The following is a 22845-nucleotide window of genomic DNA, read 5'->3' as shown; positions in this document are numbered from 1 at the left end:
GGTGTAGGTGGAGGCTGAACTGAGCTTCTGTACCAGGCACATCTGTGCAAGTTGTCAAACAACAGCATTTTTGTGAAATTATCTTTTCTGTTATTTCTAGGAACTGAGAACCCCAGTAGGAAAAAAAAACCAGCAGAATGTTTTTATGCTCGTTTCTCAAGTTCCTACCAACATTTCTCTTTGTTTTCTTCCCCGAGAGAAAGGAAGCACAACCTGGCTTAGAGTGCTGAGCTACAGCGTTCTGCTCATGGTGTCAGGGAGGAGATGTTTAAAAGGGACTTAAAACCTTCTGTTTGTCCTGTCGCTGCAGTGTGGGGAGGAAAGAGCTGTCACAGCCCGGGACACTCATCCCAACACCCAAGCAGAGCTCCCAAGGTCGCTGCTGAACTTGCCCAGCTCAGAGCTGCTGTTTTAACAGCAGCCCTTTTATAAATAGGACAGGCTCAGCTGCTTAGCAGTCTTATCTCCACCAATTACCAGGGATAAGAGCTGCTCCTGCTGCAGAGTTCAGGCCTCTTACAAAATGTTGGGCAACAGCAGGGAAGCAGCTGCGCTGTGGGAAGAGCCACCTGCCACTTGAAGGGTTTCTTTTTGTAAATTGTCGTGCCTCTAGTGGGGGTTTATCACTTTCACCCTGGTGAATTTGGAAAAGTCCACCCCAAGAGCCAGCCTCGGTCAGTGAGTGGTGGCTGGCAGAGCTCCCGTGTCCGAGCATCTCTCCTGGGATGGTTTTTCACTTCGGGTTTCAGGGCAATGCTTTGACTCCCTGAAGCTGAATTCCTGCCTAGTGTCATGTTCTGGTGTCCCTTTACACCTTGAGAATCCCTTTCAGCACAATTAAGACATTTGAGGCTCTGAGATCTCATTAACTCCACAGAGCTGTGTGCTGTTGCCTTAATTCCTGGCACACTGGCCTCTGGAATGAAGGACTAAAGAGAAATTTTGCCTCAAAATCCTGTACTTTCAAGAGTGGTGTAACATGGCCAGTGGTATTTTCCCACATCTAGCAACTGCTTCCTCTTTTTCAGGTTTGTTTCAGCCTTTACTGGCCATCAGTTATTTACAGCTCCCTGGTTCCCCAGAAACAAATTACTACATAAAGGAAGAAGAAGAAGAAAAAAAAAAAAAAAAAAATTCCCCAAGTGCCACATTCTCTTATGGTGTAACTTGCTCTTACTGTCTGGGTTCATCCTGGTGTGATTTATCCCATGAGTGTGGCCCCTTTAAAGCAGAAGATGCAATTTTGAAACTAGGTTTGGTAAATGAAGAATTGTTTTCTTGCTGGCATCCACCCAGGGGCTTGATCCTCCTGTTGAAGTTGTGACAAAGCTCCTGATGATTTTGAAGTACCAGAACCTTTTAATTTTTTTCAGTTCAACTACAGACTGGAGGATGTTTGTTTTTTTTTCACCACTTTATGTCTGTATTTGAAAGGAGTGATCCTCACAAAGCGGTGTGGGCTGTCAAGCAGTTTTGTGTCAAAGGACATTGTACCGATGATGAAAAGCCAGATGAAGGTAAAAGTTCCTGACACGTAGGGAGATGAGAGCAGGGTGTGAGGGATGTGCCAACAGCCACACCCTTGGCCAAGGGCGTGGGGAGAGCTGCAGGGCAAAAGGCAGGAGGAGAGCAGGGGATGGTGCAGTCTGTGCCTGAGCTGAGAGGGCACGGTGGAGGTGAGAGGGTTGGGGTGTGGGATGGGGAGATGGGGTAGCTGGAGAGTGGGAGATGGGATGGTGAGAGGTGGAATGGCTGGAGGGATGGGATGGGATGAGGGGAGATGGGGTATTTGGAAGGATGGGATGGTTGGAGAGTGGGAGATGGGATGGTGAGAGGTGGAATGGCTGGAGGGATGGGATGGTGGGAGGTGTGGAAGGATGCGGGTGGGATAGTTTGAGGCATGGGATGGTGGAGATGTGGGATAGTGGGAAGTGAAATGGTTGGAGGGCTGGGATGGGATGGTGGAGCTGAGGAGGTGGGATGGTGAGAGGTGAGGTGGCTGGAGGAATGGGATGGTGAGAGGTAGGACACTTGGGGAGCACGATGGTGGGATGTTTGGAGGGTTGGAGGTAGGAAGTGTGGGATTGCTGCAGGAGTGGGACGGTAGGGCGGCTGGAGGTGAGGGGTGTGGGGTGGCCGGAGAGGAGGGATGGCCAGAGAGGAGGAATAGCCGGCGGTGTGGGGTGGTTGGAGAGGAGGGATAGCCGGCAGTGTGGGGTGGTTGGAGAGGAGGGATAGCCGGCAGTGTGGGGTGGTTGGAAGTTGGAGGGACAGCCAGCGGTGTGGGATGGTTGGAGAGGAGGGATGGCCAGAGAGGAGGGATAGCCGGCGGTGTGGAGTGGTTGGAGAGGAGGGATACCCGGCGGTGTGAGGTGGTTGGAAGTTGGAGGTGTTCGAGGCGTAGGACTGCTGGAGGTGAGGGCGGGGGATTGTTGGAGGACCGGGATGGTAGGAGGGATGGGGATGGCTGGAATTCGGCGGCTGGAGGGATGGGATGGCTGGAGATGAGGGCGCGCTACGGCCGGAATGCGGCGGCGTGAGGGGCTTGGGCTGGCTGAACGTGCGCGCTGCCCACGTCCCCCGCTGGCACCTCCACCGCGGCTATAACCCGATGCGATCCCGGCCACTCAGGCAGCCGCTACGCACCCACAGCCCACCCAGCCGCCCCGCGCCGCACCCGTGGCCAATTAGCGCTAATTACCGCTAATCAGCGCTAATCACCGCGCGCAGCCGCGCCGCTCCGCGCCTGCGCGCCGGGCCCGCGGCGGCAGCGCGCCTGCGCGGGGCGGCGGGGAGGGACGATGGAGGCGCGCCGGGCCCGGCGGCCCCGCGCCCCTCACAGCGCCCCTCACAGCGCCCAGCGCCGCCGCGGGGCCCGGCCCTGAGCACGCCGTGAGTCGGGGGAGCCCAGCGGGGCGGCCCTGAGGGGGGAGCGGAGCGGGTGTGTGTCCGCGGTGCGCGTCGCTCTGTCCGCCCGCTGCGTGTTGCCGGTGCCGGTCCCCGTGTCCCCTGCCCGGTGCCGGTCCCCGTGTCCCCTGCCCGGTGCCGGTCCCCGTGTCCCCTGCCCGGTGCCGGTCCCCGCCGGGGCCGCTCCGTGCCCGTGTGTGTGCTAAGTCCCGCATTCCCTGATCCCTGCGGGCTGGCTCCGGCAGAGCCCGCGGGATCCCCCTGGGCAGCCCCGAGGAAGGATGACCCTTCCCTCAGGGCCAGCCCCGCTGTTTGCCCCCGGGGAAGGACGACCCTTCCCTCAGGGCCAGCCCCGCTGTTTGCCCCCGGGGAAGGATGACCCTTCCCTCAGGGCCAGCCCCGCTGTTTGCCCCCGGGGAAGGATGACCCTTCCCGCAGGGCCGGCCCCGCTGTTTGCCCCCGAGGGTCCGGCCCTGGGTTTGGGCGGTTCGTGCCCGGTCCGTGCTGGCAGAGGAAGGGTTAACGAAGGGATTTTTGTTTTGTTTTGCCTGGGCAGCGCACACGTGATGCTCGAACTGCCCGGGTTTTGGTGGAAATAGCATTTGGGTGTGTTGTCAAAAGCTAAAATTGTGCATGCTGCTAGGCTGCCGGGTTTTAGCAGGGGTTTTGGTTTTCTGCAGGCTCCCTGGAATACGAAGTTCTAAACGAAACCAAGCTTTGTCTGTCTGATGGAGTTCTTCATTTGTGTGTGTGAGAGGGGGTTTGGTGCCTTCGGGATAGAGTCATAGGCACGTCTCCTCTGCTGGAGTGCTTTATTCAGCAAAATCCAACAAAAGAAAGCTCCACAGAGCACAGTGATCAAGCACACAGTGCTCTGTAGCAATGGGACGAGAGGTACAGTTTTGTTTAGAACATTGTCCTCTTATGCCCCAAGAGAAAGTCAGTAATAAAGTGCAAAATGAGTTTTGAATTATTGATATAATTTTTAAGAAATCAGTACAAATGCTGCGGCCTTAGAGGGGGGTTAAAGCGCTGGGAGGACTTTGTCGGGATGGACCCTACAGTAATCCTTTAACCAGGATGACTTAGGGCAGGGTATTTAACAGGAAAAGTTCGTTACGAAAGAACAGCTTACAAGCATGGTCGTTATAAAATAAAATTAAATCCCTGGGTGATTTGCAGCCTTGCAGCTCCTTTGGGGGATGTCATGGGGTTGTATAAAGGTTTGATGAAACCCTTGGGAAGTTCTTGTTCAGGGGAACATTGAGTGAAATTAGAAATGGGAAACTACAGCAAAACTGGAGTTGGATACATGTGAGTGGTGGCTCACCTGGCTGCTTTGTCACCATCATAGATATTTGTTGTTAAATGTTGACACTTTCTCAGTTGTCCTCCATTGTGCAGTGCTGGACATTTAAATATTTGCTTTTCTTGTGTTGTTTTTATTTTGGGCATGATTTAAAACAGAGCAGCCTTTTCATTAGTTTGTTACCATGTGCTTAAAGGTTTTTTGGATCCAATCCTGGAAGCTTTCAGTGGCAGTTTTGTCCTATGTCAAGTCTGCTTATTCAATAAAGGTCTTGTGAGGGAATGTTAATTAAACAGTGCATGGTGTAAGCTGTAGTTAAAACATCCTGAATTGGAAGGTATTACATGGAGGGAATATCAAGTTCTTAGGCTGTATTTAGTATGTCTGTACTCTTCTTACTTCCAGTTCTGTGCTAATCTCATTTTCTTTACTGTCAGCATCTGTCAGATGAACATTCTTCAGTCAAAGTCACATGGTAACACTTCTTGCTTATTACATAAATTATTGTTCTCTGCCTCCCTTGCTCAACTTATGGGCACGAAATTTATATATGAGCTTGAATTGTCTAAAAATAGAGGTATATTTTGCTAATCTTAGCTGGACAAAATTGCAAGTCTGTTGCAATGGCTGTTTCCCAAGCCGTGGTCGTCACAAGTGACACAGCAATGAGCAACCCCCAGTTAAGCATTGGTCCCTTTCAAGGGCAGGGTGCTATAAATCATTAATGGCTGGCAGTAATTGCACCTCTTTGTAGTGATGCTCTCCTCAGGTCAGCCTAAGCTACAGCTGGAGCTAAAGCACTTTCTAATTTGGTTAGGTGGCAGTGCTGTCTAATTTAGTAATGAGTCTAAAATTACAGCTGCATTTTGTTGTTTGCACGTTGGAGTTGTGGTGAAGTTAGGGGGTTTGCCATTCTCTGGGAACTTTCACCCCAGATCTGCTCGTTGTGTGATGATTTCCCAGAGCCACAAACAATTTTCGTGGTTGCACCAATGTTTAGTACCTCTCTCTGCAGGATGAGGTGGGAGCTTCATCCAAAGTGATGAAACCATTGGAAAAAACATCTGCAAATTTTTACTGAACCAACTTTTTTCCCCCTGTGTTGGAATCAACTGACTTGAGGAATGTGCTGTTCCTCTGGGCTGCACGCTCATGGATACTATTTGTTTATGGTTTAGTGTTTGTTCATACACTGAAAGTTGGTTTCTATTTTTATTCTGATAAGATTTCTTCTCTACTTCCTTCAAGTAATGACGAGAACTTGCCCACAAGACCTCTACAACTTCTGCAGTTATTTCAAGTTTGGGTTTTGTTTTGGTTTTGTGGTTTGTTTTTTTTTTTTTTTTTTTTTTTTTTTTACGTCTGCAAAGCTGTGCTCTAACCAGCTGTTTATCTCTCATTTGTGCTGGCTGTTCGTGGAACTGAAATACTGCATATTTGTCCTTCTTTGTCCTGTTTGTTTTGGATCATCTCTCAAATTTGTCAAAAATCAGTTAAGTTAGGTATTGTTCTCCAGCTTGTTTTTGTCTCTCCTCAGCTTGGTGTTAACCTCTTTTATTTTAAAAGCTAAGGCTTATTAAGGTTATTTCTGTTGCATTATCTGACAGGGGTTTTTTTGGGTTTTTTTTTTTTTTTTTTTCTCTTAGAGTATTCTATTTTATCTATTCAATATATGTATCACCTCATAAGAGACTTTATAGTTTTTCATGACTTTATAGTTTTCTTGTGCCTTGATTCCTTGGCACATATTTAAAGCTTTTTTTTTTTTTTTAATAGCTAAAATAAATTAATTTTATCTCTCGTGTAACTGAAGACACAAATCTATGCTGGGCCTCTTCTCAGTCTGGGAACACACTGGTAATTTTTAATTCCAGGAACTTCTGATTACCTTGAAGAACTTCCCAGATTCTTCAGAGAAATCTTTATTAGTGTGTGTGAACTGTGTTAAGTGCAACATGCTCCTCCAGATTTTCTTGCAGGGACTTGAAAACACTTTAATTGCTGAAAAACAATTATAAAAACCACTGTGGGGGCCCTGGGGAAGCTCCACCTTGGTCAGCAGTGCTGAGCACAGAGCAGGAGCTGCAGAAAGCAGGGAAATGGCTCAAAGCACCGTCTCCTCTTGGCACCAGTGCTCATCTCTGGACAACTCCAGGAGTTTCTTGATGTTAAGCACAACTCCAGTAATTTTTTGATGTTCAGCATGTTATCTACTGAGAGAGGAGGGACTGATAGCAAATCTTCTGTTTTTCTTTAAGCCAGCTGAGCCCATAATTGGAATTTAAAGGAAAGCTCCGTTACCTTTGCGGACGCTGAGGTTTTGCCTGTCCCTCTCCACCGCAGGGATTGGATTTCTCTCTCTGGCTGAGGTTCCTGCAGCTCCAGCATGGAGATGAGTCGGGAGAAGCTGTGTGCCAGCAGGGCTGATGGCAGCTCAGACTCTGCCTACCACTGCTCGGCGTGTCACGGCGACGAGGAGTGGGGCAGCACCAGCCGGGGCCGAGCCAAGTCACGGAGTTTGTCAGCTTCACCAGCCCTTGGAAGCACCAAAGAATTCAGGTGAGGCCCCTGCTTCCTCCCCTTGCTGCTATAATATATGAAATAAACTCGATTTTATTTTTTTTTTTTTAATATGGCTATGAGAGAGTCTTAAGTGCCTTGGAAGGTTCAAAACGAAGGTGGGGTGTTGACTTAGAGCAGACTCAGAATCAAAGTTTTCATGGCTTGTCAAAACAGGTGTCTGCAGAGCTCACAGTCTCCAACAAATAATCAGTCAACAGTAGAGACAATTCTTTAGACTTTTACAAAAGCTCAAGCCAGTGCTTTAGTGCTGTGTGTTAAAAACCTGTGCGTGAGGCAGCAAAAAGTTACTTAGTGTTTGCAGGCGGTTTCAGAGCAGTGAGAAACACCCATTCTTTTTTTGGAGCCAACTTTCTGACCTCATTGCAAGGCTCCTGTCATGTGGACAGGGTGGGTAGAACTTCTGATTTGGTGATCTTTGGACCCGCTGTAAATACTGAACAGCGGGCAGGGGCAGCGCCATGTCTTGGTCTTGTGGGAGCACAGCAGGACTTCACCTTCCTTGTGCTGGGACCGTCCCTAAAACATGGGCAGAGCCACGAGGGAGCTGCTCAGCAGATGGAATTCCTGTGCAGAGCTCCTGCTTTGCTGGTTAGGAATGTTCTTGGGAGGCAAGAGAACACACGGGTGAGGCTCAAGGGCACAGGGGGTGGGTTTGTGGTGAAGGGAGGCAAACTAAAAGCCTTGAAAGGTTAGGTAAATAACTGCTCTGTGTTTGTAGTTCAGTGTATTTGATGCTTCTGGGAAGTGTTTTCTGAGGGCTGTGCTCTGTTGGAGCTCTGGTGATGTGTGTATGGCCAATGTAAGGCTTGATATTTAAATTGTGCTGTAAAACTGGTGTTTTTCCCTTCTCTACTCAAATCTTTCAGTCAATCTACATAGAAGACCATGTGGTCTAAATTTTTGTGGATTATTTTCTAGCTAAACAGCTGCCTTTTCAGCCAGAAGTGCTGTGTCTGTTGTGGGTTTGAATCAGGGTAATTGCTTCTGAGATTTTCCTTCATTAGGATGCTCTGCAGTCATTCTCTGGCTGTGTTCACTGCAGAGCTAAATGGTCTCAAGGCATTTTGCAGGAAGTGCTCCTCTCAGGCTTCCTCTGTGCTGTTCAGCTCCAGGTAGCTGCCCAGCTGCTGAGAACTGATAAGTAGATTTCCCTAAAAGATGTAGAATTTCCAGGGCATTGCTGCTCATTCTGAGCAAAGGCAGCCTGACTAGGAATAACTTAAAATTCTGCTCACTCAAGCACTTTATTGAGCACTAATAACCATGTAGAATCTCAGGGAGAATTTACACCGGTTATTAATTAGGGCTTGAAGAGGAAGCTTTTGGAATGTCATGGAGGTCAGATGTGGATATTTAAAGCTTCACATGGGAACAGAATTTGGCCAATTACTGGGAGTGGCACCAAATAATAACCTGTGTTGGGAAAGGGCAAAAATCACAGTTATCTGGGAGAGCTGGAGTGGAGCAAGAAGTGGGAGGTGATGCTGCCAGGGTGTTATTTAACCATCCTAATGCCAAGGGTAGTTGTTCACAAGTAGACAGGGACTTATCATTCCTTTGCCCTTATTGACAGACATGTTAATCTCTTGTTATGTCAGTCCTTGCTCATTTTTCTTGTTTAATATCAATAAGGTAAACTTTATAAAACACTTAGTAATGTGTTTTTTAAACACTTAGTAGTGCTCTTACCTGACTTGGTCAGTCACAGATGGAAAGGAAATTATTCTGGTTTTGTTACTGGAATTCAAATCTGAGACTGGCATATTTATGAGGCAAGGAACAAATAAGATGTTGCTGTTGTTCCTTAATTATACTTTTAACCTGTGATCTGGTTTTGATTTTTATTAGATTTCTGAGGGATTTTTAGCTCTCAGAGTGAGTCATCAGGCTGGTCTGAGCTACTTCGTAACACACAAGAGAAGGCTCTGCAGTGATGATTGTTGCAAGCAAGATGTGATTGAATTAAGCCCAGGAAAGAAATGTTTCCCCCTTCTTTATAATAGAATAATTCTAATAGCAGTCACATAATGCTTCAACAGTTCCATGGCTTGAGCAAGTTTTGCTCCCAGTTCCAGCTTTTCTGGAGGAGTTTGGGAGAGAGGTGAGGCAGAAAAGTTCTGACTTTATCCAGATAATCTCATCCTAGAGCCAGGAATAATCCTGTGTCCTGGTGGGATTCAATTTTGAGGATAAATGACACCTCAGAGTCCCTGTTTATTTTAAGACAAATATTTTATTAGAGAAATAAATGGGGGAAAACAGCAATTCTTTTTCAGCCTGTTCAAAATTGCAGCCTGATACTGCAGATACAAATCTCCATGTGCCTTAGAGTTGAAGAATTTGTTTGATTAATTTATTAAGGGTGTTAAATGACCAAGACACTGTGACTTGACCATGCTAAAAACATCTGGAGGTGTTGGAGAGCTCCTTGTCAAGTCACACACTGGGAAACCCAAAGCCCTCAGTGAGGGGACGAGCACTCACTGAGCTGTTTTAGCTGTATTTATACCACATTCAGCCCTCCTAAAAAATGTGCTTTTAGGTAAGAGGTAGTGCTTTGAGAAACACAGAATAGAAGTGTTTTTCATGTGCCTGCAGCAGTGGAACTGTTGCAGCCATTGGAAATATGAGATCTGTAAAATTACCCTGCCTGGGAAGCACATGTAGGTTTAAGAAATGCACTTTGCCCTGTATTGCTTTTGTGCAGCTGCTTCAAAGGAGGGTTTGGTGTTTGAGCAGCCCCAGTTTGTCAGCACATCTCTCTCACTCGCTGATTATTTTCTCTGCCTGCAGGAGAACACGCTCTTTGCATGGACCATGCCCAGTGACCACGTTTGGACCAAAGGCCTGCATGCTGCAGAATCCTAAAACGATTATGTGAGTACTCCTCCCATCAGTGGCACTGTGCTCCTTCTGTGGCAAAGGAAACCACTTTGCTTTTCCACTGATTCCACTTTGTTCCAACCTCAACTCAAGCCTGGCACCCAGTGCCACATCCAGGCTTTGTTAGACACACCCAGGGCTGGCAACTCCACCACCTCCCTGGGCAGCCGTTCCAGAACTTTATCACCCTTCCTGTAAAAAACCTTTTCCTAATATCCAACCTATATTTCCCTTGGTACAGCTTGAGGCTCTGTCCTCTGGTTCTGTCACTTCCTGGAGAAAGAGCCCAACTCCACCTGACCACAGCCACCTTTCAGGGAGTTGTAGAGAGGGATAAGGTCACCCCTGAGACTCCTTTTCTCACACCAGCTCCCTCAGCACTGTTTGGATTTTACCTGGTTTTTTGAGGTTTTCATGTTGCTTGATTGCCACCCTGGGGTCAGCTTTGCCAAGTTGGCATGGCCTGCAGTCCATAGTTTGCTGTCTAAAAGGGCAACTCTCATACTTCCAGTTCAATAAAAATTCTTTTTTGTACCAAAAGGGGAGGAAGAGGAACTGTTCTGTGTGCTGTGAAATCTGAGGGAAGCCTTCTCCCTCCCTTGGTGATGGTGTTTGAATTTGTACTTTCAACTTTTCTGTTTGGTCTCTGGTACTTGCAGTTAAAGCAATTTTGCTTTTAGACTGTTGATAAATGTGGAAATATGGGCTGGTTTCTGCTTAGTGGGCAAATAAACATTTTAATTTTGTAGCTTGGGTGGCATAAAGTGTTGCTTTCTATACAGGTGTTACATATTTAATAAATGGGTCCTGACTTGGCCAGGTGAGGAAATTCAGGGTTTAACCAAGGTAGTGATTCCTGGTTTTGGGGTGTCTTGGCACAGAGGAGCTGTGGCTTCCCCACGTGGAGGTGACCAAGACCAGACTGGACGTGGCTTGGAGCCACCTGAGATGGTGGAAGGTGGGGCTGGATGGGCTTTAAAGCCCTTCCAACCCTAACCAGTCTGTGCTTTTTTTTCCCCCCTTTAAAAAAGTTTTATTTAATTGCTCTTCCAGTTAACTGTAAGACATTGCAGTCAATATTTATTTGCCCAAATCTCTACTTCTGTAGACTGTATCCTTCCTGGTGATATCCAACCCTTTCCTGGGAAAGTCTAACACGGATCCCTCCTTTTGGCAACTCCGAGCTTCCTCATTCTCCTGTGGTGCTGTAAAGAGCCCTGGGGTGCTGCAATGCTGCTCAAAGCCAGCCCAGGTTGTGTTTACCCACCTGACCTGGGGAATTGCTCCTCCCAGGGGCTGGCCCAGCACGGGGATATAAGGACAGGGACAGGATTGTGCCAGGGAAAAGCCTGGGCAGGCAGGGCTGGGAGCAGAGCTGCCTCCAGGCTGCTGAAGGCAAGGACTTGTTTGAAAAGCAAATTGTAAATTACTTTTGCTGCACACGAGGTTTCGTGGGTTTTAAAAACAAGCAAAACCTTGTTGGTGTTTTTTCCCCTCTGCTGTGGGTAATGTTTTTAAACTCTCCTCACTGGAGGGATTATTTGTAACAAAATCATCGTTTTTATATGCAGGCTTAAGTTAGGGAAGGTTTGGTGCCTCTTTCAATACAACCAGCAGCTCTAGAACTTGCAAATCAGCTTTTTGATGAATGAATACTCAGCGAATAAAGGATCAGGGGCTTATGCTCTTGAGAGAAAAGGAAATCAAATACCTGTTTATTTTTCTTGAAATGAGATTTTCTTTATGAAACCTTGCCTGGAGGATCTGGAATACAAGTTTTATACAGGATTTTTTGTAAAGTCTCACAACTTTTTATTGGAACTGATTGAAATCTTCAGTAGAAGAAAAAGAACATTTTTCAGGGAAAAATGTATTCTTCTGAGGTTGCAGTTATTAATAATTGATAAAAGCCTCAGCCTTTTATTTTATTTGGAGCTGTTGCTTTTGCCTGAACCCTGGAAAAAAACATGAAGATCTTAAAGCAAGTTACAAATAACTTTTCATTCAGTAGAACTGGATGGAATTGGTGAGTACAGCTGAAACAGGTGGAGTGGCTTTTGTTTGGATGAAGTTGGTGCTAGTTTGGGTTTATTCAGTGCTGCAATCCCTACTTCTTGTCAGCATTATTGGTATTAGAGCCCTGCATTAACCTTTAGTTCCTGCTGTGTTTGTATCCCAAATGTGAGCACTGAAATGAAATGAATTTTAAATTTACATTAAGCTGTTTGATTTAGAGTATTGGATGGGGGAAATAATTATGCTGTGACTCTTTCAGATACCCTAATTGAATGTTTCCCCTTCGAGTCAGCACTAAAACAAGAGGAAGCAGTGGTGTCAGTCAGTTGAGGAACTTTTTCTGAGAGCTTTTGTGGTGCTTCTCTCCAGGTCCCTGTTGGCAAAGGTCATTCACAGGGCAGTAGGGACCAGAATTATTAATTCTGTCTTATCACCTGCATGTAGTAAAGCCCAGAAACATCACTGCAGTGGGAATTATTGCCTTTCCCTCAGGAACATTGCTGCAATGGGAATGATTGCCTTTCCTTTAGGAATATCAGTGCAATGGGAATGATTGCCTTTCCTTTAGGAATATCGGTGCAATGGGAATGATTGCCTTTCCTTTAGGAATATCAATGCAATGGGAATTACTGCCTTTCCTTTAGGAATATCAATGCAATGGGAATTGTTACCTTTCCTTTAGCAATATCAGTGCAATGGGAATTATTGCCTTTCCTTTAGGAATATCAGTGCAATGGGAATTATTGCTTTTCCCTCAGGAACATCACAGCAATGGCAATAATTGCCTTTCCCTGCCCTGGTGTGTAGAGCTGTGTCCCCATCCTGGAGGATGTGTTTTTACCAGTGTCACACCAAAATGTGGTGATGTTTGGGGGTTTTTTTGTCCCCCAGGCACATTCAGGATCCAGCAAGCCAGCGGTTGACATGGAACAAACCTCCCAAGAGTGTCCTTGTGATTAAGAAGATCCGTGATGCCAGTCTGCTGCAGCCCTTCAAAGAGCTCTGTGTGTACCTCACCGAGGTGAGAAAATAGAAATTACACCTCAGCTTTCTCCACCTGCTGATTCTGTGCAGAATTTGTGCAATCAAATCTTCATACTCACTGCCACTGGGTGTACTAAAATTTCTTGCAGAAGTTAAGATCAGTATGAAGCTTAAAATTAAATGAGTAAAGACTTCATTCTGTTTGCAGTTTGAATTACACAAATGGGATATAAAAAGCTGAAACCTTTAAGCCTTGAGCAAACATTGCTGTATCATGTAATCTTTATTCCAAACTTTAAATTATTAAATGGTCAGTGCATGCTGCAAAATTCTCATCAGGATCAGACCACACATTAAAAACACCCAGCAGATGCAGAACACAACTGTAAATATTATTTATGTCTTAAATTAATGGAAATTATGGAGAGAGTCAAATGTGTTGTTAGGAGGTCACTCACAAGCTTATTTTCTCTCTTCAGGAGAACAACATGATAGTGTATGTAGAAAAAAAAGTATTGGAAGACCCTGCTATAGCTAATGATGAGAATTTTGGACCAGTGAAGAAGAAATTTTGCACCTTCAGAGAAGGTATGGAAATGATTTCTTGAAAGGACAGTTGGAGTGTATTTTATTGTCTTGGTGTTTTCTTAATTGGTGGGTTGAATTTGTAAAACTTTTGTGCCTTTTGTAGACAGTTGTTACATCTTAGTTGTGCTTTTTTGTATATTTGTGAGGGAATGTTTGCATGCTGCAAATTGTAATTTATCTTCCTAATTTTTGTTAGGCAATTAAAATTGTGGATACAATTTAATTCAAAACTTTTTATCTCAATGTTTCTCCTAGACTATGATGATATCTCCAATCAGATTGACTTTATCATATGCCTGGGAGGAGATGGGACCTTACTTTATGCTTCTTCACTTTTCCAGGTTGGTTCTTATGGGAAATAAACCCATAAACCATTCCCTTTGGAAGTATTTAAAAGTGTTTTTTCCCCCTCTTTGTTGCTGAGTTCAGCATTTGTCTTTTGTTCTTCATTCCCTCTTTTTTACCTTGTGAAAAGAATGTCAAATGTGTTGTTTTTTATTAAACACAGTTGAAGTTTCATCAGTAGTTACAATATTTACAGGCAAATAGTTGAAGTATGGATTGCTTTAAAACTCTTTTCTTTATTGATAGGGTAGTGTACCTCCAGTTATGGCTTTTCATCTGGGATCCCTTGGATTTCTTACTCCATTTAATTTTGAGAATTTTCAGTCCCAAGTCACTCAGGTTATAGAAGGTAAATTTAAGGGGACAAGTTGTGGTGTGTGTTTGTTACTTTTTCTTAATCTACTCTTTTAGGTTGGCCCTTAAGATTTGAAACTTGAGAAATGTATCTGAAATTAAGAGAAATCTTAGATGACCAGAAATGTGCCTTAAATTACCAGAAATGTATGTTAAATTACCAGAAGTTCTGTATTGCACTGACCCATACAGTGCTGCTCTCTGTACTGCTCTGTAAAGAAAAAGGGCTAAGAAATAACTTTATGGAGTAAATAAGTGTAAGATAATGTAGAATTTATGTTAAATGGCAACTAAGCATAGAAATAAAGTGCAGTGTTTAAATACTGAGAAGGCAGGCAAATAAAATATTTGAGGAAGTAAATTCTTTGTTTCTTCAATATGAGGTTATTTGAATTGCATCCAAAGTAGATTCCTGAAAAGATGTCCAAAACTCTCACTAGAACATTATCTTTCAATATATGTTTCTAATACTTTAATTTTCTTTAAGCTTAATTTTTGTCTTACTGAAGATCACATGAGCCCAACAGTGTTTTCCCATTTTAATCATCTCTATATAAAATTTAAATTTTCTTTTTACATCATAAGAAGAGTGGAAAGGGACTGGCTTGAAATTTGGCTTTGATTTTTGCTCGTTGCTACTAAAAATCAGTTTTGAGCTTCAGCCAAGTGTAGCCAATTATGTTGTGAATGAAACTGGGAATGTTGAAAGCTCAGGAATAGCTGGATGGCATTTCATAGAGTGTGTTAGTCATTGCTGGGGTTATTTCCTGTGCCAGCATCTCATTTTTGTGTGTTTTCCCTGTGTCCCCTCCAGGCAACGCTGCTCTCGTTCTCCGGAGCAGGCTCAAGGTGAAGGTGGTGAAGGAGCACAGGGAGAAACCCACAGTGCAGAATGGGATAGAGGAGAATGGAGTTGTGTCTGCAAACCTGGAGAAAGAAGTGGGCAAACAAATTATGCAATATCAGGTCAGAGGGCAAAACAAGCCAAAAAAACCAATATATTTGTAATTTGTGTTTGTTTCATTAGAGCTCTCCCCCAGCAGTGTGGGGCTGGGTCTTGCTGCTCCAACTCCCAGGGTGCTCTAAATGCTGAGGAGCTGCTGCACACATTTCCTTTGTGCAGTCACAGCTGCTAATCTCACACTTTGCTCTAGAAATAATTTCACAGAATTGTTTAGGCTGGACAGCATCTCCAAGCTCGAGTCTAACCTTCCTTCTGTTTTGAAAACAAAGAAGTAGTTCTGAAGTCAGACACACAAAACGTTTTTATAAATGAGAAGAAAAACCCTGCACTTTGTTAGTGACCAGCTCCTGGGACTAATTCTTCAACTTCAAAACTTAATTCTTAAAGTTAAGAATGAAATCTAATTAAATCTTCACGACTCAATTCTTAAACTTCAACTGGCACTCGATAGGACAGAAGTGTAAAGAGACTTTAATTTGCAGGTACTAAATCAGCACAAATTTTTAGGAGATCTGGAAAACCTGTGTATTTTTTTGACATTTATTTCATTGCCAAGCAGCAGCAGCGGGCTGGAGTAACGTTTGCTGTCGTGGCAGGTCCTCAATGAAGTTGTGGTGGATCGTGGCCCTTCCTCCTACCTGTCCAACGTGGATGTGTTCCTGGATGGGCACCTGATAACCACAGTGCAAGGAGATGGTGAGTGCTGCTCACCTGGCCCAGCTCAGGCCCAGGCTTTTCCTGGGGGATTTTCTCTCCTGGAAACAGCAAACATCAGTGCAAAAAATAGGTGTGTTCATTCCCATAGTGAAGCTTTAAGTGCTGAAAGATTTTGTTTTAATGGGCATGTGAGGGCAAGCAGCTCTTTTTTGGGATATTGCATTTCATGGTAAGGGTAAGAAATAGCTCAGAAAAGATTGGCCTGGAAATCTGGGATTTGCTGAAGGCAAGCAGTCTCAACTCATGAACGAAAGGAGTTAATCTTTAAAGCTCTTACCCTTAAAGAAAAAAAATGAAAGTCACTATTACAAAATTGTGTAACCTGAGTTTGTGCAACTCCTGAAACCCGTGGCAGGGTCAGGGGGGGAAGTTTCTCACTTTATGTGTGCTGGGCTGCAGTTGAGCTGTGAAATCCAAGGAGAGAGGTTCACTTTCCTAGCGTGGGATGTGTTGGTGTCCCCCAGGGCAATCCCTGAGTGTTAATCCTGATGGCACTGCCCTGTTTGCTGTCCCCAGGGGTGAGGGTGGGATTTGTTGGTGTCCCTTGGAGCAATCCCTGGTTTTCAGAGCTGTTGTCCTGCTGTCCCCAGGGGTGAGGGTGGGATTTGTTGGTGTCCCTCAGAGCAGTTTTTAGAGCTGATGGCCCTGTCCTGTTGTCCTGCTGTCCCCAGGGGTGAGGGTGGGATTTGTTGGTGTCCCTCAGAGCAGTTTTTAGAGCTGATGGCCCTGTCCTGTTGTCCTGCTGTCCCCAGGGGTGAGGGTGGGATTTGTTGGTGTCCCTCGGAGCAGTTTTTAGAGCTGATGGCCCTGTCCTGTTGTCCTGCTGTCCCCAGGGGTGAGGGTGGGATTTGTTGGTGTCCCTCAGAGCTGTCCCCAGGGGTTTTCAGAGCTGATGGCCCTGTCCTGTTGCTGTCCCCAGGGGTGAGGGTGGGATTTGTTGGTGTCCCTCGGAGCAATCCCTGGTTTTCAGAGCTGTTGTCCTGCTGTCCCCAGGGGTGAGGGTGGGATTTGTTGGTGTCCCTCAGAGCAGTTTTTAGAGCTGATGGCCCTGTCCTGTTGTCCTGCTGTCCCCAGGGGTGAGGGTGGGATTTGTTGGTGTCCCTCAGAGCAGTTTTTAGAGCTGATGGCCCTGTCCTGTTGTCCTGCTGTCCCCAGGGGTGAGGGTGGGATTTGTTGGTGTCCCTCAGAGCAGTTTTTAGAGCTGATGGCCCTGTCCTGTTGTCCTGCTGTCCCCAGGGTGAGGGTGGGATTTGTTGGTGTCCCTCAGAGCAGTTTTTAGAGCTGATGGCCCTGTCCTGTTGTCCTGCTGTCCCCAGGGGTGAGGGTGGGATTTGTTGGTGTCCCTCAGAGCAGTTTTTAGAGCTGATGGCCCTGTCCTGTTGTCCTGCTGTCCCCAGGGGTGATCGTGTCCACGCCGACCGGCAGCACCGCGTACGCCGCCGCGGCCGGAGCCTCCATGATCCACCCCAACGTCCCTGCCATCATGATCACCCCCATCTGCCCCCACTCCCTGTCCTTCAGACCCATCGTGGTTCCTGCTGGAGTGGAACTCAAGGTTGGCTTCTCTCATTTGATTTCTCTTTGTGGGTTAAAAGCTTCTGGAGTGGCCACAGGAATGTGAGGGGGGTGGGAAGTGTCGTGTGGCTCCTGCTTCCTTTCACTTTGGGCAGGGTCAGACCAAGTCTGGTTCAAGAATGTGCCTTCCTTAGGAAGAGTTTGCACACTTAATGTAAGTGGAATCCTTTACACTTTTCTTGCTGGACTGTAACTCTGTAGCATTCTACAAAATGGGAATTCCTATATTTGCATTCTGAAAAATGTTCCATAATCTTGGCTAAAGTGCCTGTAAATGATGAATGAAGGGAATCGGAACTTCTCCTTTCATGCAAAAATATTGCAGATTTCGGTATATACTGGTAGCACTATCTGCAATTCAGTATTTAGTTTTTTTAACGTTGTCTTGCAGAAAAAAGACTTAATAACTGGATATAAAATAGACTTGGTTAATGGGTATTTTGGACAAATACTCTTGTGCAAGGAAGAACTCCAAGAACTCCTTTCTCCTTTTGTCCTAGGGATGTTAGAGGATTAGCATTGAGAAATGAGTGTGTTCTGGACTTTTTGTTCTTGTTTTACAACATAAATTCAATGTTTATTCATGGCACAGTTCTCAGCCTACACTTTCAGTGGGTGTTACTGGCCAGTGGTAGTTAATTATTTTAATAGGAATGTAATATAAACAGGAACCAAACCTCCTAAATTTGACAGCTTTGGAATCATTATGTATTAAAATATATTTTCCTGAATTATCTTCATTATTTTTATTGAAAAAAGTGCTAAGTCAGCTCCTGTAACTGAATTAAAGTTACAGGAACTGAACTGGAAGGAAGGGACAGGCTGGAACTGGAAGGTCTACGTGGGTTATGACCTTGTACTTATAAAAAGGGGATTTACTGCATATAGAAAAACATGTTTATAAACAAAAAATAAAGGTTTGGAGCTTGCTTGGTGTTACTGCACTGCTGCCATGGACAGCTGAGGAATTCCAGTGCAAGTGTGGAATTCTAAGGACTCGGTTCTGCACTCAGAGGGAGGGTGGAGGAGGTGTTTGTTCCTTGCTCTTGAGTTTTGGACCATTCCTGTTTTTCAGATTATGCTCTCTCCAGATGCCAGGAACACAGCGTGGGTTTCGTTTGATGGAAGGAAGAGGCAGGAAATATGCCATGGAGACAGGTCAAACCTTTCTTCTGATTGTATTATCTCTAAGTATAGAAAATCCTGATTCATGCAGCTCCCTCATTCTCTAACATCTGCCAAAAGTGATTTTGGCAGTAAAGAAAGAAGCTTTTATAAACCCTAACACCTCCTAGAGCACAAATTGCACTAAAGGGATTTAATTTCTAACTTGAGTTCTTCAGATCTTCCCACAAAAGCAAGTGAAATGTTCAGACTCTGTAAACATTGCATGCTTGGCAAGGAAGATGGGCATATATTTAGAAAACTCTGTAAATTTTAACTTCATGATAAATCTTAGGAATTCTGAGAGATGCAAACCAACAGCAGCTGCCTTGAGCAGAGGTGCTGGAGTACTCCATGTGAGTTAAACTGGGTTAACTGGGAGTGGTGCTGGTCGCTTGCTGCAGCCTTGAGTGGGCAGAAGGGTGTGAAGTCCCTCAGTTTTGTGTTGTTTGTGTGGTGGAGATGTTAAAAGGAGCTCTGGGAAGGAGATTGGCAGATTGGTTATTCAGGATGCACTTTTTCCTCTTGGCCCACACAAGTTGCCATGAAGGGAAATGTACAGCTGGTGTAACCCTCCATCCTGAGCAGGTTTTATTTCCTCTGAGCTCGGAGCATCCACAAAGGAGCCCAGTAAAGATTCAAGCACAAGGTTTGGCCCTTGGTTACGCTCTAGAATCCTTGGGCTTGTTGCTTAAAACTTGAAATTGAAAGGTGCCCAGTAAAGATTCAAACACAAGGTTTGGCCCTTGGTTACACTCTAGAATCCTTGGGCTTGTTGCTTAAAACTTGAAATTGAAAGGTGCCTGGGAAAGATTCGAACGCAGGGTTTGGCCCTTGGTTACAGTCTGGAATTTTTGGGCTTGTTGCTTAAAACTTGAAACCCAAAGGCCAGGGTGGTGCCTTGGGTTCCCTTTGTCCCTGTGTGGGTGATGCCAGGGGCTGCAGGATGCCGTGGAGGTGTCACAGAAAGCGTCCCCAGAGCTTGGCTGGTTGTTCAAAGCCCAGCTGCGAGCAGCTGTAGCTGTGATCGCTGGTGATGGAAAGCTGTTGTTTGGCAGTAAATCTGCGCCGTGCTGGGTGGGGACAGCCTGGGGGTTGTTCACGTTGTTGCTGGCCCTGCCTGACTGCCCTGTGCTGTTGCAGTATCAGCATCACTACCTCTTGCTACCCCCTCCCCTCCATCTGCTTCCGGGACCCCGTCAGCGACTGGTTCGAGAGCCTGGCCGAGTGCCTGCACTGGAACGTCCGCAAGAAGCAGAACAACTTCGCCGTGGAGGAAGAAGAATTCTGAGTGTCCACGCCCAGCAGGGCTCCTGGCAGTGGAATGTGGCAGAATCCCTCCCCTCTGCTTGGATTTTGGAGCTCTGGGTGCAGGCACCGCCCCGGAGCTGCCTTGTGGTTGTGGTTGATATCCCTCAGCTGCTGGGGCTGGGAAGGGTTTGCTCCTTCCTGTCCATCACGAGTGGGAGTGGAAGGCTCTGATGGTTCTAATCCAATGGGAATTTCCTTCCAAATGAGCAGTCTGAGAGTGGATCATTCCTGACTGCTATCCAAAACCACATCTGCAGATTTGATTGTAACCTCTGACTTACCAGTTCCATGGTAGGCTGAATGTAGCTACACCGGGGAAAAGTGGCAGCAGAAAAGTGGCATTAAAATCTTTCATTTGATAGATTTTTAACTCCATTTAACACTACTAGGAACAGAAAGGCTCTGAGAAGTTTTCTTTAAAAAAAAGAAAAGCTCCTCTTTGTTAAATACACCTTGCCCAGAAAATACTTTCTTACTTGCAAGTGTGACACACTGAAGAAACACCCACAAAGGATGTTTTTTTATTAATAGATGGAACTAGTAATAAAAAGTATATATATTTTTTATATATACATTTCTTTCTCTTGTGCCCATTTGAGCAGTGGCTGACCCTTGGCTGTCAGCACTGTGGGAATACCCACAAACAGCAGGGATGAACATTAATTATTCTGGGTTTGTAGCTGAGCTAATTCACAGCTCTGCACTTCCTCTTGGTGGGAATCATCCATGTGTTGGTTTTTTTTTTTAATTATTTTTGTTTGATTCCCTGGGATAAATGGTAGCATTAGAGACTATCATGTTAAAATAATAATAATAATAATTCTCCAAGTGTTCAAGAAGAATCTGGACTTCAATTACTACTGAATTCACTGTTGTCCTGAAGAAAATATCCTATTCTAGGTCCTGAATGCCCTCAACTTCCATGGATACCTTCCAGCTCTTGGTGCTGAGCAATCCAGGGTGGGATTCTGCATTGGTGGGCTGGAGAAATGAGAGGACACATTCCCAGTGGAGTAGCAACGGTGCCTTCAGCACGCTCAAGATATTCTAAGTCTCACATTTACTTTTTTTAAGATGCTTTCAAATGTTTCTAACTTCTCTCTGTACATATTTTATTGTATGTGCTTTTATGAAAGAACAAAAAAACCACAAAAAACCCCAACAAAAGAACTGGTTGGGGGTAGGGGGGAAAGGGTTTGTACTGTACTTTAATTGCAAAACAGCAAACCCAAGGATAATGTTTACATTTATGTTCACTGTGGTGCAGTCTCTTGATCATCTTATCCAAACTTCAGCATTTTCAAGTCTTGCTGCATCGCTCACTGAAGGAAGGGACAGGAGCTGTTCAATGCCTGTGGCAGAACCTTGCCAAGGAATGAATTTCCTGATTGAGGTGGGATTTCCTTGGGAACGGAGGGAGAATCTCTGCTGAACCTTTTTTCATGATTGTCTTACGTTGTTTCTGTGGTCCAAAGTGGAAATGGGAAATGGGTTCATTTCCAAACTCTGCCTGACCTGTTGTCCTCTGGTGGTTTCAATAATGTCTCATCCCTTCTGGATGCTGCCCTGGGCTGAGCTCATGAAATGCAGGTGAGAGCACTTTTCCAGAAAAGAGAAGCAAACTCTTGGCTAACGACTGAAATCGCATTGAAAGCATGTTGGTATAAATTAACACTTGGTTTGTACATTCTGTAAAATAGAATTTTGGTTTGATTTGGTCAAAACCAGATGGATTTTGGGATATCTTGGAGAATATCCAGGGAGCTTTTGGGATTTCTCTTTCACTTGAATCTGCAGTAATTGTTTTATCACTGTTTTGAAGCTGCTTACGGGTTTCCTAAGCAGAGTATTCAGTTATTTGATAACTGGTTACTTTTTGAACTAGAGAAGTGTCAGGCTTTTTTGCTTTGGAACCATTTTTATTTAAACATGCAATAATTGAGAGAAGGAACAGGGTTATGGTGTCTAGAGAAACGTGTGGATGAGTGGAGAATGAACAGTTCTAGGCACACTGTGGGGTGGAAAATCATTTTGCAGAGGTGAAATGATTTATGAGCCTTATCTAGTATTTTTTTAAAGATAAAACTATATTCAGCACTTTTTATTTATGCTTTTTATAATAGTAAAGCTATTCTTGACTAAATTGCCGAACTTTTAATTTTCAGAGTGCACAGGTAATTAAATTTGTAATCAAAGTGTACTGAACTACTTCAGAGCTACGTTAGGGGTTGGCTTGAAATTTCTTCTTTCAATTTATCACCTGCATTGCTGGCTCTGAGGCTGCTGCAGCTTTGCTTGTACACAATTCCTGCTGTGAAAAGGCATTTTCTGGGTGGCTGCTGAGCCCAGGCAGAGCTGCAGCCCTGGCTCAGTGACTTTCCTGGCTTTTCCTCCAAAAGCTGCCTTGGTTCTCCCTGGCCCAGCTGCTTTCACAGCCTGGGCTGTGTTAACACATCACAAAGTTGATCTGAGTGTGCAAAGTCCCTTTCCAAGGCTTTTAATCTGCAAACTGCAGGAGAGTGAGGCTGGAGCAGCCCTGGAGTTCTGCATTTAAACTGCTCCAGGAGTGGGGGAGCTGAACCAGAAAAATCCTGAAATGCACCTCACTTCATTGGCAATAAAACCTCGTTTTGCTAATGTAGCTTATTCAGAATAACTTGGTTAAACTGTGCTAAAAAAATGGGGGTTTGCTGATTAAGAGTTTTTAATAAAAGGCTTTGTAAGTCACTGGCACCTACAAATCCTTTCATCTACAAAGGGCCAAAATGGAAGCTGGGAAATTAATTTGGTGGGTTAAAAAAAAAAAATACCCTGTGGTAGAAATTGGAGAAGTTGTTACCAACTGTAGTATGGAATAAAACAGTGTACTGAATTTTTAAAAGATGAAAAATCCTGTTACATATTGTTAACACATTGAAAACTTGGTTTTAAATATTGTTGAGAAACAAAATATTTTTCAATCCTTTCAATAAAACCTTTTTGTAAAGTTGGATTGGTCGATTTGCCTTTGATTGGGGAGAATATAAAATTGTGAATTCCTAATCAGTTGCTTGGAATTGTGTGGGGTTTGACACTTCTCATGGGACAGTGGCATCTGTTTTCTGGGAATAATACACCCAAGGGATTTTTGAATGTCTGGTACCAG

The 22845-nt window shown here is 44.9% G+C and overlaps 1 protein-coding gene across 4 annotated transcripts; it reads left to right on the top strand.

Moving 5' to 3' along the window:
• The first annotated feature begins 2791 nt into the window (after positions 1 to 2791).
• NADK (NAD kinase) lies at positions 2792 to 22692 on the top strand. Of its 4 annotated transcripts, XM_077788127.1 has the most exons (13): positions 3384 to 3801; positions 4654 to 4691; positions 6560 to 6775; positions 9593 to 9676; positions 12590 to 12719; positions 13162 to 13270; positions 13526 to 13611; positions 13862 to 13964; positions 14784 to 14935; positions 15530 to 15629; positions 17048 to 17205; positions 18301 to 18383; positions 19533 to 22692. In XM_077788127.1, exons 3-13 carry the CDS (start codon positions 6603 to 6605, stop codon positions 19678 to 19680), a joined length of 1326 nt encoding a protein of 441 aa, XP_077644253.1. In that variant the 5' UTR covers positions 3384 to 3801; positions 4654 to 4691; positions 6560 to 6602; the 3' UTR covers positions 19681 to 22692. The 4 variants fall into 4 exon arrangements, with proteins under 4 accessions (XP_077644252.1, XP_077644253.1, XP_077644255.1 ...); XM_077788126.1 differs by lacking the exons at positions 3384 to 3801; positions 4654 to 4691 and adding an exon at positions 2792 to 2892; XM_077788129.1 differs by lacking the exons at positions 3384 to 3801; positions 4654 to 4691; positions 6560 to 6775 and adding an exon at positions 7218 to 7387.
• Positions 22693 to 22845: the final 153 nt, after the last annotated feature.

Source organism: Lonchura striata, chromosome 24 (assembly GCF_046129695.1).
Source record: "Lonchura striata isolate bLonStr1 chromosome 24, bLonStr1.mat, whole genome shotgun sequence".
Lineage (NCBI taxonomy): Eukaryota > Metazoa > Chordata > Aves > Passeriformes > Estrildidae > Lonchura > Lonchura striata.
The sequence above is the reverse complement of the archived record's forward strand: the minus strand, read 5'-3'. Positions and strand labels throughout refer to the sequence as shown.